Raw genomic sequence first — 17,925 nt, forward strand, 5'->3', positions numbered from 1 at the left:
ACTCCGCTAGCATCACAGCTAATGTTACCATGTTGCTACCTCTCTGCTCCGCGAGGGCGTGTGACGTATGTAAGAAGGTGCGCTTATTTTATGTCTCTGTGAGAAGGCGAGACAAGAAAGAGAACCTGTAGTGCAGGGGTCAGCAACCTTTTTGAAACCAAGAGCTACTTCTTGGGTACTGATTAATGCGAAGGGCTACCAGTTTGATACACACTTAAATAAATTGCCAGAAATAGCCAATTTGCTCAATTTACCTTTAACTCTACGTTATTATTAATAATTAATGGTATTAATCTTTGTGGAAACTTTGAACATCTTAATGATTTCTCACAATAAATACATATAGAAACAGATAAATAGAGAAATTATTTTGATATTTTCTCTTAAGTGCACATTTTTCAAATTGAACATTTTCAAACGATCATTTCTAAGACAGTCTTGTGACATCACAATATCCCATTTTAACTAGCTAGCCACTAACATTTTTATAAAAGAGGAGAAAACACGAAAAAAATGAAAATTAAATTTTGAAACGTAGTTTATCTTCAATTTCGACTCTTTAAAATTCAACCGAAAAAAAGAAGAGAAAATCTAGCTAATTCGAATCTTTTTGAAAAAATTAAAAAAATAATTTATGGAACATCATTAGTAATTTTTCCTGATTAAGATTAATTTTAGAATTTTGATGACATGTTTTAAATAGGTTAAAATCCAATCTGCACTTTGTTAGAATATATAACAAATTGGACCATTGTCTGTGAGCCTGCTCCCTGACTCCAACCTCCATAAGGAGCTTTGATAGATTATAAATAGCCTATTATTTGTGCACTATTGACACGGTGGAGGAGGGGTTAGTGCATCTGCCTCACAATACGAAGGTCCTGAGTAGTTGTGAGTTCAATCCTTTCTGTGTGGAGTTTGCATGTTCTCCCCGTGACTGCGTGGGTTCCCTCCGGGTACTCCGGCTTCCTCCCACCTCCAAAGACATGCACCTGGGGATAAGTTGATTGGCAACACTAAAATTGGCCCTAGTGTGTGAATGTTGTCTGTCTATCTGTGTTGGCCCTGTGATGAGGTGGCGACTTGTCCAGGGTGTACACCGCCTTCCGCCCGATTGTAGCTGAGATAGGCTCCAGCGACCCCCCGCGGCCCCAAAAGGGACAAGCGGTAGAAAATAGATGGATGGATATTGACAAGTGATGCACCGAAACTTTGTTGTGACGTAGCTCGCCCAAAGCTGATGAAAAAGTCACATTCAGGTCGCATGGCGTTTAGACTGCAGTCCCGTTTGAAAAGATCAGATTCTAATCGGATTCAGGACTACTTCTGATTTGAAGCATTTAGACTGGCATAAAAAATGTGATCTGTGTCACTTGAGGGTCAGAACTAAAATCTCCTGCTACTTTGTCTCCAAACATAATCCTACATTAAAGACTGGTGCAGGTGCAGGAGACTTTGACCCGCTAAGAGGGAAAGCTTGAAGAGTGTTGCAAACCCGCTCTGAACTCTTCCTGCGTATAATTAAATAGCACTGCGGCAATGAAACACAGGAACATGACAGCCTGTTCCTGTGCACTCAGTACACAGACAGACTGTGCCAGGAACAAACCTGTACTCACACTAACCACACTTACATGCTGTATTTTACAACTCACTAACCACACTATTTTACATCTCCTTTACACTCTCTGAAGCATCCATCCATGCTCTATACCTCTAATCCTCATTAGTTCACAGGTGACTGGCTGACCAGGGTCCACCTAATAATGGACACAGACTAAGAAGCATTCACACTCACAGCTATGCACAAGCTAGAGTATATAGTTACCCTAACTAGGGATGTCCCGATCCGATATTTGGATCGGATCGGGCGCCGATATTTGCAAAAAAATGCGTATCGGCAAGGCATGGGAAAATGCCGATCCAGATCCAGTTTAAAAAAAACAAAAACTCAGGTCCGTGTTTTCCAACGCACCGATTTAAATAATACATTCCACTTTTCTGCTGCTCCCTAATTTCCGTTCCGCATTTTCCAGCACAACTTCAACACATCCACAGGTCTGTGGATTCTCACGCAGTTGCTTTTAGCTGCTGGCATTACACGACAGGCTCTTCTCACTCTTTCCTGTGTCTCCCTCTCACAGACAGACAAGCGCACCTTCTTATACACGTCACATACTGTCACGACATACGTCACATACGTATACGTCCTCTCCCAGCAGAGAGGTAGCAGCATGGCTAACGTAAGCTGTGATGCGAGCGCAGCCGTGCGAGCAACCTTCCTTCTAAGGTGCGCGCATGTGCAATCGCGCACTGCTCAAGCGTCCTCTGCGCACAGCAATTATATGCCACGCACAAAATCAAATAAAAAAATAAGCGCATAACAATTTTCGACACACGGACACGACAGAGAACAGTTTTAAATGATAAATAAATAAATGATAAATGGGTTGTACTTGTATAGAGCTTTTCTACCTTCAAGGTACTCAAAGCGCTTTGACACTACTTCCACATTTACCCATTCAAACACACATTCACACACTGATGGAGGGAGCTGCCATGCAAGGCGCTAACCAGCACCCATCAGGAGCAAGGGTGAAGTGTCTTGCTCAGGACACAACGGACATGACGAGGTTGGTACTAGGTGGGTATTGAACCAGGGACCCTCGGGTCGCGCACGGCCATTCTTCCACTGCCCCGCCACGCCGTCCCTTTTCGTCATCATTGTTCAAATATTGTAACGTCTGTCGAGACGCTTATCTCCATTCGGTGCCACACGTCCACACCATCAAAATGCCGAGGCAAACATTTCCACATCAACACCATAAGAAAAAAATAGAGATTTTTTTTTAGTTGTGATTTCCTTCTCTGCATGAAAGTTTAAAAGTAGCATATATTAATGCAGTATGAAGAAGAATGTTTTAATGTAGACACATAGAATCATCATACTGCTGTGATTATATGCATCAAGGCAAAATATCGAGATATATATCGTGTATCGCAATATGGCCTTAAAATATCGCAATATTAAAAAAAGGCCATATCGCCCAGCCCTAGTTCAATGATGCCATTTCTGTTTGTCATGCATAATTTTGTCTATTTTGTGTTTATCCTTGAATAAACAGGTCAGTTTCTTGTTACCAACCATTGTGTATTATTCAAACTCCCCTAATTCAGCTGGCTAGTTGTTATCAAGAGTACTAAAACCCTTTTCAAAATGATTCTGACAACTAAGTAGGCTAAATAACTTTAAACTTTAATACATGCTCGGATAGGCCAGTATCGGTCAGTATCGGTATCAGATCGGAAGTGCAAAAACAATATCGGTATCGGATCGGAAGTGCAAAAACCTGGATCGGGACATCCGTAACCCTAACATGCAGGGAGAAGCTGGAATATCCTTAAGTTTTTACACCTTATATAAGCATGGGGAGAACATGCAAACCACACAAGGTTCTCTCACCTGTCACTGAGGACAGCTCCCTCGGCTCCAGGAGGAGCAATGGACAACTGGAAGGGTGTGTTGAAGTAATGCTGCTGCTCGTCGGATCGGTGAACCACCTCCCCTTCACGGACCACCAGGAAGCCAGAATCCCCCAAGTTGGCCGTGTGCAGCTGGTGACTGTGGCCGTCCAACACCACAATGCAGGCTGTGCTACTGCCTGCACACATGAAACACAGCAGCTACATTTCACAGCAAATATTGAAAGAGTAGAACCAACTTTGTTTGTAATCTGAGGTAAATGTTGCGGCAAAGGCTTGAAGGTCTATTCAGGGTGTGTTAGTTAAACACAACTCTGGTGCAATTTCTCACACTGTTTCCCATGCATTCATTTGTTTGTGGTGGCATGCCACAATTAGATTTGATCCGCCACAGAAATTTTATTTTTTATTTTTTTTAAATCCAGAGTGTGATTAATCTGATTTTTATAATATTTTGACAGAACTACCGTAATATATTTATTTTTAGATTTGGAGTGTCGCTTGGGACTTTCTGTGTAGCACCTCGATACAGTGGATAGCATCTTCAAACACTACATACCGTATTTTTCGGAGTATAAATCGCACCGGCCGAAAAATGCATAATAAAGAAGGAAAAAAACATATATAAGTCGCACTGGAGTATAAGTCGCATTTTTTGGGGAAATGTATTTGATAAAAGCCAACACCAAGAATAAACATTTGAAAGGCAATTTAAAATAAATAAAGAATAGTGAACAACAGGCTGAATAAGTGTACGTTATATGAGGCATAAATAACCAACTGAGAACGTGCCTGGTATGTTAACGTAACATATTATGGTAAGAGTCATTCAAATAACTATAACATATAGAACATGCTATACGTTTACCAAACAATCTGTCACTCCTAATCGCTAAATCCCATGAAATCTTATACGTCTAGTCTCTTACGTGAATGAGCTAAATAATGTTATTTGATATTTTATGGTAATGTGTTAATAATTTCACACATAAGTCGCACCCCCAGCCAAACTATGAAAAAAACTGACTTATAGTCCGAAAAATACGGTACACAAATACCACATTTGACATGAGCGTGCATTATAAACACATCTGTTAAACAATATAGCGATATGTTAGATCTGTGTTTTTCAACCACTATAGTGCACCGTGAGATACAGTCTGGTGTGCCGTGGGAGATTATGTAGTTTCACCTATTTGGGTTAAAAATATTTTTTGCAAACCAGTAATTATAGTCTGCAAATGATGTGTTGTTGTTGAGTGTCTGTGCTGTTTAGAGCTCGGCAGAGTAACCGTGTAATACTCTTCCATATCAGTAGGTGGCAGCCGGTAGCTAATTGCTTTGTAGATGTCGGGAACAGGTCTTGTGAGGCGACGAGGGTTTGTCGTGATCACACATATGCAGACGACAGCGGGAGGCAGTGTGCAGGTAAAAAGGTACCTTAACGCTTAAACCAAAAATAAACAAAAGGTGAGTGCCCCTAAGAAAAGGCATTGAAGCTTCGGGAAGGCTATGCAGAACGAAACTAAAACTGAACTGGCTACAAAGTAAACAAAAACAGAATGCTGGACGACAGCAAAGACGGCATCCACAATGTATATCCGAACATGACATGATACTCAACAATGTCCACACAAAGAAGGTGAAAACAAACTGAAATATTCTTGATTGCTAAAACAAAGCAGGTGTGGGAAATATCGCTCAAAAGGAAGACATGAAACCGCTACAGGAAAATACCAAAAAAAGAGAAAAAGCCACCAAAATAGGAGCGCAAGACAAGAACTAAAACACTACACACAGGAAAACACTAAAAACCTCCAAATAAGTCAGGGCGTGATGTGACAGGTTGTGACAGTACTTTGAGACAAGAGCTATAGTGATGCATGCTTGGTTATTGTTTGAATTTATATCCAACACTTGCGAGAACAACTTTTTACTGTCAATATCGACTGCTGAGTTTCATTTGTTAATGTTTTCTGCTGGTGGTGTGCCTCCGCATTTTTCAATGAAAAAAGGTCTCACAAAAGGTTGAAAAATACAGTGTTAGATCATGTACAAGGACGTCTACATTACCTTTACAACCAGTGCACACCGACGGGTAGCCCAAAAAAATATGATTATAATTGTTTTAATCCACCACACTCACGTCTACTGCAGCATAAAATAAAACCCAAAATCCTGACCTTCATGTTCGGTGAATAAGGTTTAAAAACATGTGATAATGACACACATTTCTTATCACACTAAACAAAAAGATCAGTCATGAGTCTTTTTGTGTCCCTCTCGTCCTCTTCGGGTCTAAATTGGATGTTAAAGTTGACCAACCTCTCAGTTTATGGCTACAAACTTCTACTATCCCGGTGAGAGGCATGGCTTATAATCAATAATTATTGTTAAATAGCTCAGCAGTAGGAGGAGGACACTGTCAATATAGCAGCAAAAGCTAGTTGGCTCTCTGATCAATGCACAGCTAATATAGACTGTCTGCATTAGCGCTTATAATAACCATAGCACTAATACTTGCTTAATATTCAGCTCACAAAATGTAAATGGAGTATTGTTGCTGGTTATTAAGAGGGCTCTATGGGCAGAATAGAGGAGCCCCAAAGCTGACTCCATTGTTAGCTGACTTTTTCTAACGTTTATTTACAATTTAGAATTTATAAAAAAAGGAAAATATGTGTTCTTGTCTTTTATAGGGATTGTGAATGATAAACGTCACATCTCTTTCCCATTTTTGTGTATTTCCAGTATTACTGATTTGCTGACTATAGGCAGAGTGCAGAGGAGTTTCCCCTATGATGTCATCAGATCTTCAACATACAGAACTTGCCAAAGTCATTTGGAGTGGAAGGTTAATTCTTACTTTGTGGATTGGAACTATAATTGGATATGGTTTCACTGATAAAATGAAACAATTCAGCATTGAAGTATTTATTTTTCCATTATAGAAATACATATTTGTTGAAGCATCTTCCTGCTAGAAAATCTTGGGTAAATTGACTTTTGACACGGTGCCTTCTGCTGGATTCATTTGTATATTTAAGTTGCCATAAAAGAACAAATTATTGACTACCGTATTTTTCGGACTATAAGTTGCAGTTCCATAGTTTGGCCGGGGGTGCGACTTATACTCAGGAGCGACTTATATGTGAAATTATTAACACATTACCGTAAAATATCTAATAATATTATTTATCTCATTCACGTAAGAGACTAGACGTATAAGATTTCATGGGATTTAGCGATTAGGAGTGACAGATTGTTTGGTAAACGTATAGCATGTTCTATATGTTATAGTTATTTGAATGACTCTTACCATAATATGTTACGTTAACATACCAGGCACGTTCTCAGTTGGTTATTTATGCCTCATATAACTTACACTTATTCAGCCTGTTGTTCACTATTCTTTATTTATTTTAAATTGCCTTTCAAATGTCTATTCTTGCTGTTGGCTTTTATCAAATACATTTCCCCCAAAAATGAGACTTATATTCCAGTGCAACTTATATGTTTTTTTCCTTCTTCATTATGCATTTTCGGCCGGTGCGGCTTATACTCCGGAGCGACTTATACTAAAATACGGTATGTAAAGCAGAAAAAAGAAGTCCCACAAAAATCCGAGGTGCAAATGGTGAACGACAAATAGGCGAGGTCCACTATAGAAGCCAAAACCCATACAAGACCTTCAAACTGATCTGAGCAATACAATTAGATGACAAAAGTTATGGTTTATGAACAAGGACATAAGAATATAAAAGCTACAACTTATTAAGTCCTTACCCGTCCTTCTAGGACAGAAATATATTCAGTTCATAGAATTTGAAATCCCACATTTTAGAAGAAACATGAGCTGCTGGTGCAGTCTAAAGACGTGCAGCCACACCCTACTGGTGACTGACTCATCCACCATAATATTTGTAATGTGGAACAAACCTTCAAAAAGCCCTGCCTGTGACTCACTCTGGTCTGCGGTTTTGTACAACCACAAGTGTACAGCACACTTTGTTACTATGTTCAAGCACACATCCGTGTCAGGAAGCGGAATTCAGGCCCTTTTCAAAAAGTATTTCTCAAAAAAAGCAACTAACGACAAATCCGTTGACATTTCCTGTTCTTATTGGACACTTTTGGAGACAAACATGAGAGCACCTATCACGCTTCCACACAAGCAGGACAGGGGTCCTGGTGTCAGCCCCCTCCTCATAAAAAAAGCACTCACATGTAGGTATCGATTGATGAAAAGTATCATATGGATTTGAATAAAGCACCGTCAGACATCTGCTTTGTGATTAGCCAGTGATTAGGACGACTGGGATGTACCTTATCGAAAGGTCAACTGCCAAGCCCAACCTGACCTCCCAGAGCATATTGTCTAACACAATAATACCTGGACTTAATGATGGACCTGAATGTATTATATGTACATTTTACGAGGCAAAGATCGCAGGCAAGACATAATGGTGATTTTCCTATGGACTTCGGGCATCATCAAGATCATCAGGACTCCTCTAAGATCATCAGGACTCCTCTTCCTCCTATCCAGGAGCTCGCAAAAAGCCGCTGCCTGACCAGGGCTCAGAAAATCTGCAGAGACTCCTCCCACCCCCACCAAGGACTGTTTTCACTGCTGGACTCTAGAAAGAGCTTCCGCAGCCTCCATAGCAGAACCTCCAGGTTCTGTAACAGCTTCTTCCCTCAGGCTGTAAGACTCTTGAACGCATCATAATAATCCCCTCAATTCCCCCCAAAAATGGATTAAGTGGCTGGAATATAAAGACAATATATCATACATCCATAAACGTGGATGCATATGCAAAAGTGCAATATATTTATCTGTACAGTAATCTATTTATTTATATCTGCACTTTATTGATTTTGTATCCTGCACTACCATGAGCTGATGCAACAAAATTTCGTTCTTATCTGTACTATAAAGTTCAAATTTGAATGACAATAAACAGGAAGTCTAAGTCTAAGTCATCCATTAAAGGGTTGCGTGTATTAAAACAGGTGCAAACTTGATAGCACATGCAAAGCTGATCTACTAAACTTGTGTGCAGAGGACTGCGTCTCTTAAGTCAGCAGAATAAGGAGCACAATTTATTTAGGGTGTCTGTATTCATGAATATGTAGAATATAAGCTGATCATCAGAACACTCACAATACCGGGAGGACGAGATGCAAAATACAATTATTTAGCGCACGCAGTGTGATTTATTAAGACTAAAACTAAACTGCGAGCGCTATTTTGTGTATTTAGTTAGCATGTCTGAAAAGTAAGTGCAAACGGATAAAGTTACACACACAGCTGAGAGACAGAAGGCGATTGTGCTGCAGCTCTATCCTATGAATGCTTGTCAACATACCATATTTTTCGGAGTATAAGTCCCTCCGGAGTATAAGTCGCACCGGCCGAAAATGCATAATAAAGAAGGAAAAAAAAAACATATAAATCGCACTGGAGTATAAGTCGCATTTTTTGGGGAAATTTATTTGATAAAAGCCAACACCAAGAATAGACATTTGAAAGGCAATTTAAAATAAATAAAGAATAGTGAACAACAGGCTGAATAAGTGTACGTTATATGAGGCATAAATAACCAACTGAGAACGTGCCGTAACATATTATGGTAAGAGTCATTCAAATAACTATAACATATAGAACATGCTATACGTTTACCAAACAATCTGTCACTCCTAATCGCTAAATCCCATGAAATCTTATACGTCTAGTCTCTTACGTGAATGAGCTAAATAATATTATTTGATATTTTACGGTAATGTGTTAATAATTTGACACATAAGTCGCTCCCGAGTATAAGTCGCACCCCCGGCCAAACTATGAAAAAAAACTGTGACTTATAGTCCGAAAAATACGGTATATGGACTGTTTAAAATACAAATATTACACATATTGTCTATTCAGCAATATCATTTTATAATTCTATAGCTGCTGGATTACTTAAATGGCTGATTAAAACAAATTGATGTGTTTTAGTGTCTGTTGCTTGTTTTTTCATTCGTAAGATATATCAATAGCATATGTCTTACGTAAAAAAAACTTACTGCAATATGTATATATTTGTGCATATATATCTATCTGGACAATACACTCGCAGTTAATGCCAACCTCTACCATGAGTGCAGCTTCAGAGCGCAGAAAAAAATAAGTAGTTTCCATTGTAGACGCACCGCAATGACTGCTTTGAAAATGCTCATAAAAAGTGGTACATGTCTGCTGCATGTTTGAATGCAAATTCCAAAGGCGGAGCATGATAACATGAATGTGCAGTACATGATCGAGTGTTACTGTGGCGAAAGCCGCATAGTAGAGGCAAAAAGCTAAAGTAAGGCGGTCTGCACCACTTTTCAATTGTACATGCAGTCTTAGTAGTAACACGCCTACTAATAGCACACAAAATGGTATAGTTTGTACACACAGGTATTTGGATCCAGGCCCTAAGTAGATGTGTTTTTCTCTTTTAAAAAAGCAGTCTTAAATGCTTTGACCAAAGGAAGTGGATTGTGTGACTGGACTCACCCAGCAACGGCACTTTGTTCTGCAGCAACTCATAATAGCTGCTTGTCAGGACTCCCACGGGGTTGCTGGGAACAAAGCGTCCCTCCTTCACCAGGCGCTCACATGTCTTCATCAGTGTCCCTGAAAACTGTGACGGGTCCACGCCATAGTCTCGCCAACCTCCTACTCCATCTGCCACACCTACAATCATACAAGGTCAATTAAGGCTTCATGAGAGTTTAATATAACATAAAATGATTGTCATTCGTGAGGGTCAGCAAAACACAAGACTATGTTCAATAAGTGTTGTAAACCCATGTGCAGTACTGCCAGCTTGCTGCTAAAAGTTTTACTTATCACTGGATTAGATTAGTGGTCATCTGTGACAATGATCACATTTTAAGCCAGTCTAGAAAGATTGAAATACCTACTGTACTTTTGATACAGTATTCCTACAGACCAGGGATTCTTAAACAAGGGTTTTGATTGATTGAAACTTTTATTAGTAGATTGCACAGTACAGTACATATTCCGTACAATTGACCACTAAATGGTAACACCTGAATAAGTTTTTCAATTTGTTTAAGTCGGGGTCCACGTTAATCAATTCATGGTAGCCCTAAGGATCTGCAAGCCATAGGTTAGGGTGGCTGCATTTTTTTAAGTTAAGTTATGGTGCATGGCTAAAGCAATGCTTCTCAAATAGTGGGGCGGGTGAGGCGTCAGGGGGTGCCTGAGAGGCAAGGGACTTCCAGTATTAGCATCCTTCTAAATTTTTTTACGATATATGAGCCTCCAACTTGGTGGCAGCACTGCTCCAATTATTCAACAGGCTCACTGAGGAAATATGACGTCGTAGTAGTAGTAGTAGTAGTATTAGTAGTAGTAGTAGAGTGCTGGTGCTAGCAATTCAAAGAGTGGTTTGTATGGATAAACACATATCAGGTTCTCAATCATACTTCAATTTATAGGGGGCATTATTTGGCAAGGAGAGGCATGGCAAAAATAATTGAGAAGCGCTGGGTTAAAGCAACCACAAGGCCAATAAAAACACATGTTTATGTTTAGGATGGATCATGGCACCATGTTGCATCGCAATGACAACTAGCACTTATGAAGTAGTCCCCCCTTACTATTACACTTAGATATTACATGTCTCTGGTGCACGCCTATTCAACTGAATTGTCCGATTGTAGCTGAGATAGGCTCCAGCGCCCCCCGCGACCCCAAAGGGAATAAGCGGTAGAAAATGGATGGGATGGATGTTCTGAGGGCCACATTTCCAGAAAGCTAAGGACCGGGGGCCTGACGTGTGGAAGTGGCTGGTTGCATCAGCTCTGCTCTTTTTTTAACGTCTTTAATGTCCTTTGTGTTCTTTGATGGGGACGGCGTGGCGAAGTTGGTAGAGTGGCCGTGCCAGCGATTGCTGGTTACTGGGGTTCAATCCCCACCTTTTACCATCCTAGTCACGTCCGTTGTGTCCTTGGGCAAGACACTTCACCCCTTGCTCCTGATGGCTGCTGGTTAGCGCCTTGCATGGCAGCTCCCGCCATCAGTGTGTGAATGTGTGTGTGAATGGGTGAATGTGGAAATACTGTCAAAGCGCTTTGAGTACCTTGAAGGTAGAAAAGCTCTATACAAGTATAACCCATTTATCATTTATAACCCATTTATGTATTCCTATGGCTATGAGGGGTTTTTTCCTCATTGGACCCCCTCTCCAGGGGCCCAGGTTTAGACTGAATTCCCCCCCCCCTCACATTTACCCGTTTCTCACCTTTTTTGTAAGGGGCGCCAGAAGTTGGCAGACCCGTCAGCGATCCTGTTCTGTCTCCCTGTAATGTTTGTCTGCTCTTGTATGGGATTGTGCTGAGAATCTGAACCCCCACCCCCGGGGATTAATAAAGTATTTCTGACTCTGATCTTCCTTAACCATTATGTTGATTTTGAGAACCAGCATCTTCTGTAGTGGACATTTGTTTTTGGTCTATTTTTTTATCTCAGGTAAAACATTCTGAAAAAAATTGCTCTATTATGCAATGAACACTAGCCTTTAGGAGGTTATAATGTCAATACAAGGATCCTCTAGGTACTTCTATACAACAAGAGCACTCGTGTTTTAAACATTTGCTGCAAAAAATGTCTCTCCTAAATTGTGGTCTGGTGGACGACCGATGGTGACAGTTCAACCCTGGTATCAATCATTACATTTCCATTTAATTAACTGTAATTCCTAGTACTTTTAAAGAATATTCCCAGAAAGGCGAGATGCAGTTGAGTTAGTCTTGTCCTCTGACCATACATGGTCTTCTCTGCAGTTTGCCAGAAACCTGCTGGCCTGCTTTATAACAAGGCAAACCTCCAAATACAACATGTACTCTATTGGGGGAATTAAGTAAGTGTTCCTTACTTAATTAAAGTTTGATCATATTACGCCTGTACTGGCTCACCTGCACTGGCTTCCTGTGCACTTAAGATGTGACTTTAAGGTTTTACTACTTAGGTATAAAATACTAAAGGGTCTAGCTCCACCTTTTCTTGCTGATTGTATTGTACCATATGTCCCGGCAAGAAATCTGCGTTCAAAGAACTTCGGCTTATTAGTGATTCCCAGAGCCCAAAAAAAGTCTGCGGGCTATAGAACACTTTCTGTTCGGGCTCCAGTACTCTGGAATGCCCTCCCAGTGACAGTTAGAGATGCTACCTCAGTAGAAGCATTCAAGTCCCATCTTAAAACTATTTTGTTTACACTGGACCCCCATTTTAGACCAGTAGATCTGCCGTCTCGTTTCTGCTCTGCCCCCCTCTCCTGCGTGGAGAGGTTATTAGGTGACCACAGATGAGACGCCAGCTGTTCAAAGTCGGGACCCGGGGTTGACCATTCATTTGTGCATCAGTTGGGGACGTCTCTGCACTGCTGACTTGTCTCCACTCAAGATGATCCCCTGCTGGCCCCACTATGGACTGGACTCTCACACTATTAACTAGATCCACTCCACATCCATTGCACCATTCGCCTAGGGGGTGGGGTGGGGGGGTCCCCACATCTGCGGTCCCCAGAGGAGCCTGTTCAGTGCTAGACTGCTTCATCCCAAGTGCAAGACTAATAGACTAAAAAACTCCTTTATCCCACACGCCATTAGACTGTGCAACTCCTCTCTGGGGGGAGGGGGGTACTAGGATGACAGGGGATGCAAAACAATAACAGTGCAATACTTTTCATCATCGGCCGATAAATGCTTTAAAATGTAATATCGGAAATTATCGGTATCGTTTTTTGTTTTTTTTATATTAAATCAACATAAAAAACACAAGATACACTTACAATTAGTGCACCAACCCAAAAAACGTCCCTCCCCCATTTACACTCATTCACACAAAAGGGTTGTTTCTTTCTGTTATTAATATTCTGGTTCCTACATTATATATCAATATATATCAATACAGTCTGCAAGGGATACAGTCCGTAAGCACACATAAGCTGGTCCACTAATAGTACTAACCTTTAACAGTTAATTTTACTCATTTTCATTAATTACTAGTTTCTATGTAACTGTTTTTGTATTGTTTTACTTTCTTTTTTTATTCAAGAAAATGTTTTTAATTGATTTATCTTATTTCATAATTTTTTTTTTATTTTTTTTTAAAAAGGACCTTATCTCACCATACCTGGTTTTTCAAATTAGGCATAATAATGTGTTAATTCCACAACTGTATATATCTGTACATCTAAGGACAGCTCCAGACTGGAGAAACTGATCAGGCGGGCCGGTTCTACGTTCGGAATAAAACTGGACTCACTGGTGACGGTGGCAGAGAAGAGGACTGTGGAAAAACTAGTGAGCATCCTGGACGATGCCAGTCACCCTCTGCATACCGTTGTCAGTAGCCAGAGGAGCCTGTTCAGTGCTAGACTGCTTCATCCCAAGTGCAGGACTAATAAGACTCAAAAACTCCTTTATCCCACACGCCATTAGACTGTGCAACTCCTCTCTGGGGGGAGGGGGGTACTAGGATGACAGGGGATGCAAAACAATAACAGTGCAATACTTTTTCATAACATGGTCACTACTGTCTAGTTTCTCTTGTTATATTCTTATTTTACTGTTATATTTTTATTCTCATTGTTGCTTTTTTATTTTTATTCTTATTGTAATATTTTGTCTGTTTTGTTTCCATTTATAACCCCATTATTTACTTTTTTAATTCGATCTCAATTCTGTACACTGCTGCTGGAATTTTTATTTTCCTGAGGGAACTCTCCTGAAGCAATCAATAAAGTACTATTTATCTATCGGTATCGGTTGATATCCATCCATCCATCTTCTTCCGCTTATTCGAGGTCGGGTCGCGGGGGCAGCAGCTTAAGCAGGGAAGCCCAGACTTCCCTCTCCCCAGCCACTTCGTCCAGTTCCTCCCGGGGGATCCCGAGGCGTTCCCAGGCCAGCCGGGAGACATAGTCTTCCCAACGTGTCCTGGGTCTTCCCCGTGGCCTCCTACCGGTCGGACATGCCCGAAACACCTCCCGAGGGAGGCGTTCGGGTGGCATCCTGACCAGATGCCCGAACCACCTCATCTGGCTCCTCTCGATGTGGAGGAGCAGCGGCTTTACTTTGAGCTCCCCCCGGATGACAGAGCTTCTCACCCTATCTCTAAGGGAGAGCCCCGCCACCCGGCGGAGGAAACTCATTTCGGCCGCTTGTACCCGTGATCTTGTCCTTTCGGTCATGACCCAAAGCTCACGACCATAGGTGAGGATGGGAACGTAGATCGACCGGTAAATCGAGAGCTTTGCCTTCCGGCTCAGCTCCTTCTTCACCACAACGGATCGATACAGTGTCCGCATTACTGAAGACGCCGCACCGATCCGCCTGTCGATCTCACGATCCACTCTTCCCTCACTCGTGAACAAGACGGTTGATATCGGTATCGGTAATTAAGAGTTGGACAATACAGGAATATCGGACATCGGCCAAAAAAAGCAATTATCGGACATCCATAATTATTATTATTATTATTATTAACAAGGGTTCGTACAAAACGCGTTACCGTTAAAAATCCAGTGATAACAATTAATGATAAAATATGACTATTAATGTCCTTAGACTCTGTCAAACCTACTCATAACAGGGATGATTTAACAGGTCACATTTAAGCCTTGACGTCGGCGTGTGCTCTTACAAGTGTTTTCTTGGGATTCTGATAGAAAATACACAATCAAATACAGTTTTATAAAATAACAAAAGGCTAACATTTGGAACAAAGCAGTTACTCACCTAAAACATCGGCAGATTTGTGCCTGGCGATGAAGCAGGCGTCGTCTCCATAGCACATTCCTTTCTTCAGGATGCCTTTACGGAAGTCCTTGCCGAAGCCGCAGCTCGCCGTCACCAGGCTGTAGTCGCGGCTGTCCGTCTGAGAGAGTCCGCCGATGACAGCCCTGGCCACGAGTCTACCGTACGACAGCACGGACAACATCCCCCACGGAGACGCTTCCTCCACGGAGGGCGACCAAGCTAGCAGCCGCCGTGCTTAGCTTAGCTTCGACGTTAGCGCGTTGTGTCGACTCGCTATAGCGGAAAGTGTTTACTACCAATAGTATTTAAAAAAAAAAAAAGAGTCTTACTCTTATAGTATCAGTGCGGATAAAAATGACAGGAAAACGTGACTACTTCCCCCGCGGGAGGCTGTGAGTTGTCGGCTCTCGGTTGCCGCTGCCATGCTAGCGGCGCCTTTGAGACGTACAGCTGCTCGAGCGCGGATCAGCAGGGGCGGTCTTGTGACTTCTCTGACGTCATCGTCCTTACGCAACCTTCCACTCCATATAAGGGCATGGTGCGCAAAGTGCTGCCTTGGGCCGGTATTTACGCGTTCCAGCTCGTTTATTTGTAATACAATGCGTTAATAATTGTATATTGTGAAGTGAATTATATTTATATAGCGCTTTTTCTCTATTGACTCAAAGCGCTTTTACATAGTGAAACCCAATATCTAAGTTACCGTATTTTTTGGACTATAAGTCGCAGTTTTTTCATAGTTTGGCCGGGGGTGCGACTTATACTCGGGAGCGACTTATGTGTGAAATTATTAACACATTACCGTAAAATATCAAATAATATTATTTATCTCATTCACGTAAGAGACTAGACGTATAAGATTTCATGGGATTTAGCGATTAGGAGTGACAGATTGTTTGGTAAACGTATAGCATGTTCGATTTTCTACCGCTTATTCCCTTTGGGGTCGCGCTGGAGCCTATCTCAGCTACAATCGGGCGGAAGGCGGGGTACACCCTGGACAAGTCGCCACCTCATCGCAGGCATGTTCTATATGTTATAGTTATTTAAATGACTCTTACCATAATATGTTACGTTAACATACCAGGCACGTTCTCAGTTGGTTATTTATGCCTCATATAACGTACACTTATTCAGCCTGTTGTTCACTATTCTTTATTTATTTTAAATTGCCTTTCAAATGTCTATTCTTGGTGTTGGCTTTTATCAAATAAATTTCCCCCAAAAATGCGACTTATACTCCAGTGCGACTTATATATGCTTTTTTCCTTCTTTATTATGCATTTTGGGCCGGAGCGACGTATACTCCGAAAAATACGGTACATTTAAACTAGAGATGTCCGATATTATCGGCCGATAAATGCTTTTAAAATGTGATATCGGAAATTATTGGTATCGGTTTCAAAAAGCAAAATGTATGACTTTTTAAAACGTCTCTGTGTACACGGACGTAGGGGGAAGTACAGAGCGCCAATAAACCTTAAAGGCACTGCCTTTGCGTGCCGGCCCAATCACATAATATCTAAGACTCTTCACACACACGAGTGAATGCCAGGCATACTTGGTCAACAGCCATACAGGTCACACTGAGGGTGTCCGTATAAACAACTTTAACACTGTTACAAATATGCGCCACACTGTGAACCCACACCAAACAAGAATGACAAAACACATTTCGGGAGAACATCCGCACCGTAACACAACAGAACAAATACCCAGAACCCCTTGCAGCACTAACTTTTCCGAGACTACAATATACACCCCATGCTACAAAACCCTGCCCCCCCAACCTCAACATGCTCTCATAGGGAGAGCATGTCCAAAATTCCAAGCTGCTGTTTTGAGGCATGTTAAATAAAATAATGCATTTTGTGACTTCAATAATAAATATGGCAGTGCCATGTTGGCATTTTTTTCCCATAACTTCAGTTGATTTATTTTTGGAAAACCTTGTTACATTGTTTAATGCATCCAGCGGGGCATCACAACAAAATGAGGCATAATAATGTGTTAATTCCACGACTGTATATATCGGTATCGGTTGATATCGGAATCGGTAATTAAGAGTTGGACAATATCGGCAAAAAAAGCCATTATCGGACATCTCTAGTTTAAACCAGTGTGGGTGGCACTGGGAGCGGGTGGGTAAAGAGTCTTGCCCAAGGACACAATGGAAGTGACGAGGATGGCGGAAGCTGGGATCAAACCTGGAACCCTCAAGTTGCTGGCACGGCAACCGAGCGATACCGCCCCAATTATTACACTATCTCGCTTGGTCAATAAAACAAAAAAAGAAATGTGGATGTTTTGAGCAGATAACTAAGCATGTACTGACTTGCATTGGATTGGCATAAACATCTTTAATCTATCAAATGTATCAAAGTGCCCCCTTGCATCATTTTTTTCCCTATATGTGGTCATCAGTAGAAATAGTTTACAAGGACGCTAATACCAAAACAATTATGCAAACATGTACACCAGTTAAATAGAGGTTCGAGCAAATGCCTTAAACATTATACTTTGTATATTAAAAAATATTCATGGATGATGTCAAGTATCAGTATCAGTTTTAAAATACAGAACATGTTGACAACTCAACATTCAATAAACAGCCCCCCC

At 41.2% G+C, this 17,925-nt stretch overlaps 1 protein-coding gene across 1 annotated transcript in view; it reads right to left on the reverse strand.

Annotated features, from left to right (window-relative positions):
* LOC133623058 (protein phosphatase PTC7 homolog) overlaps positions 1 to 15,773 on the reverse strand; it is a 17,863-nt gene extending 2,090 nt beyond the window's left edge. The window contains exons 1-3 of the mRNA XM_061985988.2: positions 15,286 to 15,773; positions 10,031 to 10,210; positions 3,464 to 3,662 (exon numbers count right to left, since the gene is read on the reverse strand). Of these exons, the coding sequence (XP_061841972.1) occupies positions 3,464 to 3,662; positions 10,031 to 10,210; positions 15,286 to 15,487 (581 nt within the window). The 5' untranslated portion in view covers positions 15,488 to 15,773. The remainder of the gene's footprint in view (positions 1 to 3,463; positions 3,663 to 10,030; positions 10,211 to 15,285) is intronic.
* Positions 15,774 to 17,925: the final 2,152 nt, after the last annotated feature.

Source organism: Nerophis lumbriciformis, linkage group LG12, assembly GCF_033978685.3.
Source record: "Nerophis lumbriciformis linkage group LG12, RoL_Nlum_v2.1, whole genome shotgun sequence".
Lineage (NCBI taxonomy): Eukaryota > Metazoa > Chordata > Actinopteri > Syngnathiformes > Syngnathidae > Nerophis > Nerophis lumbriciformis.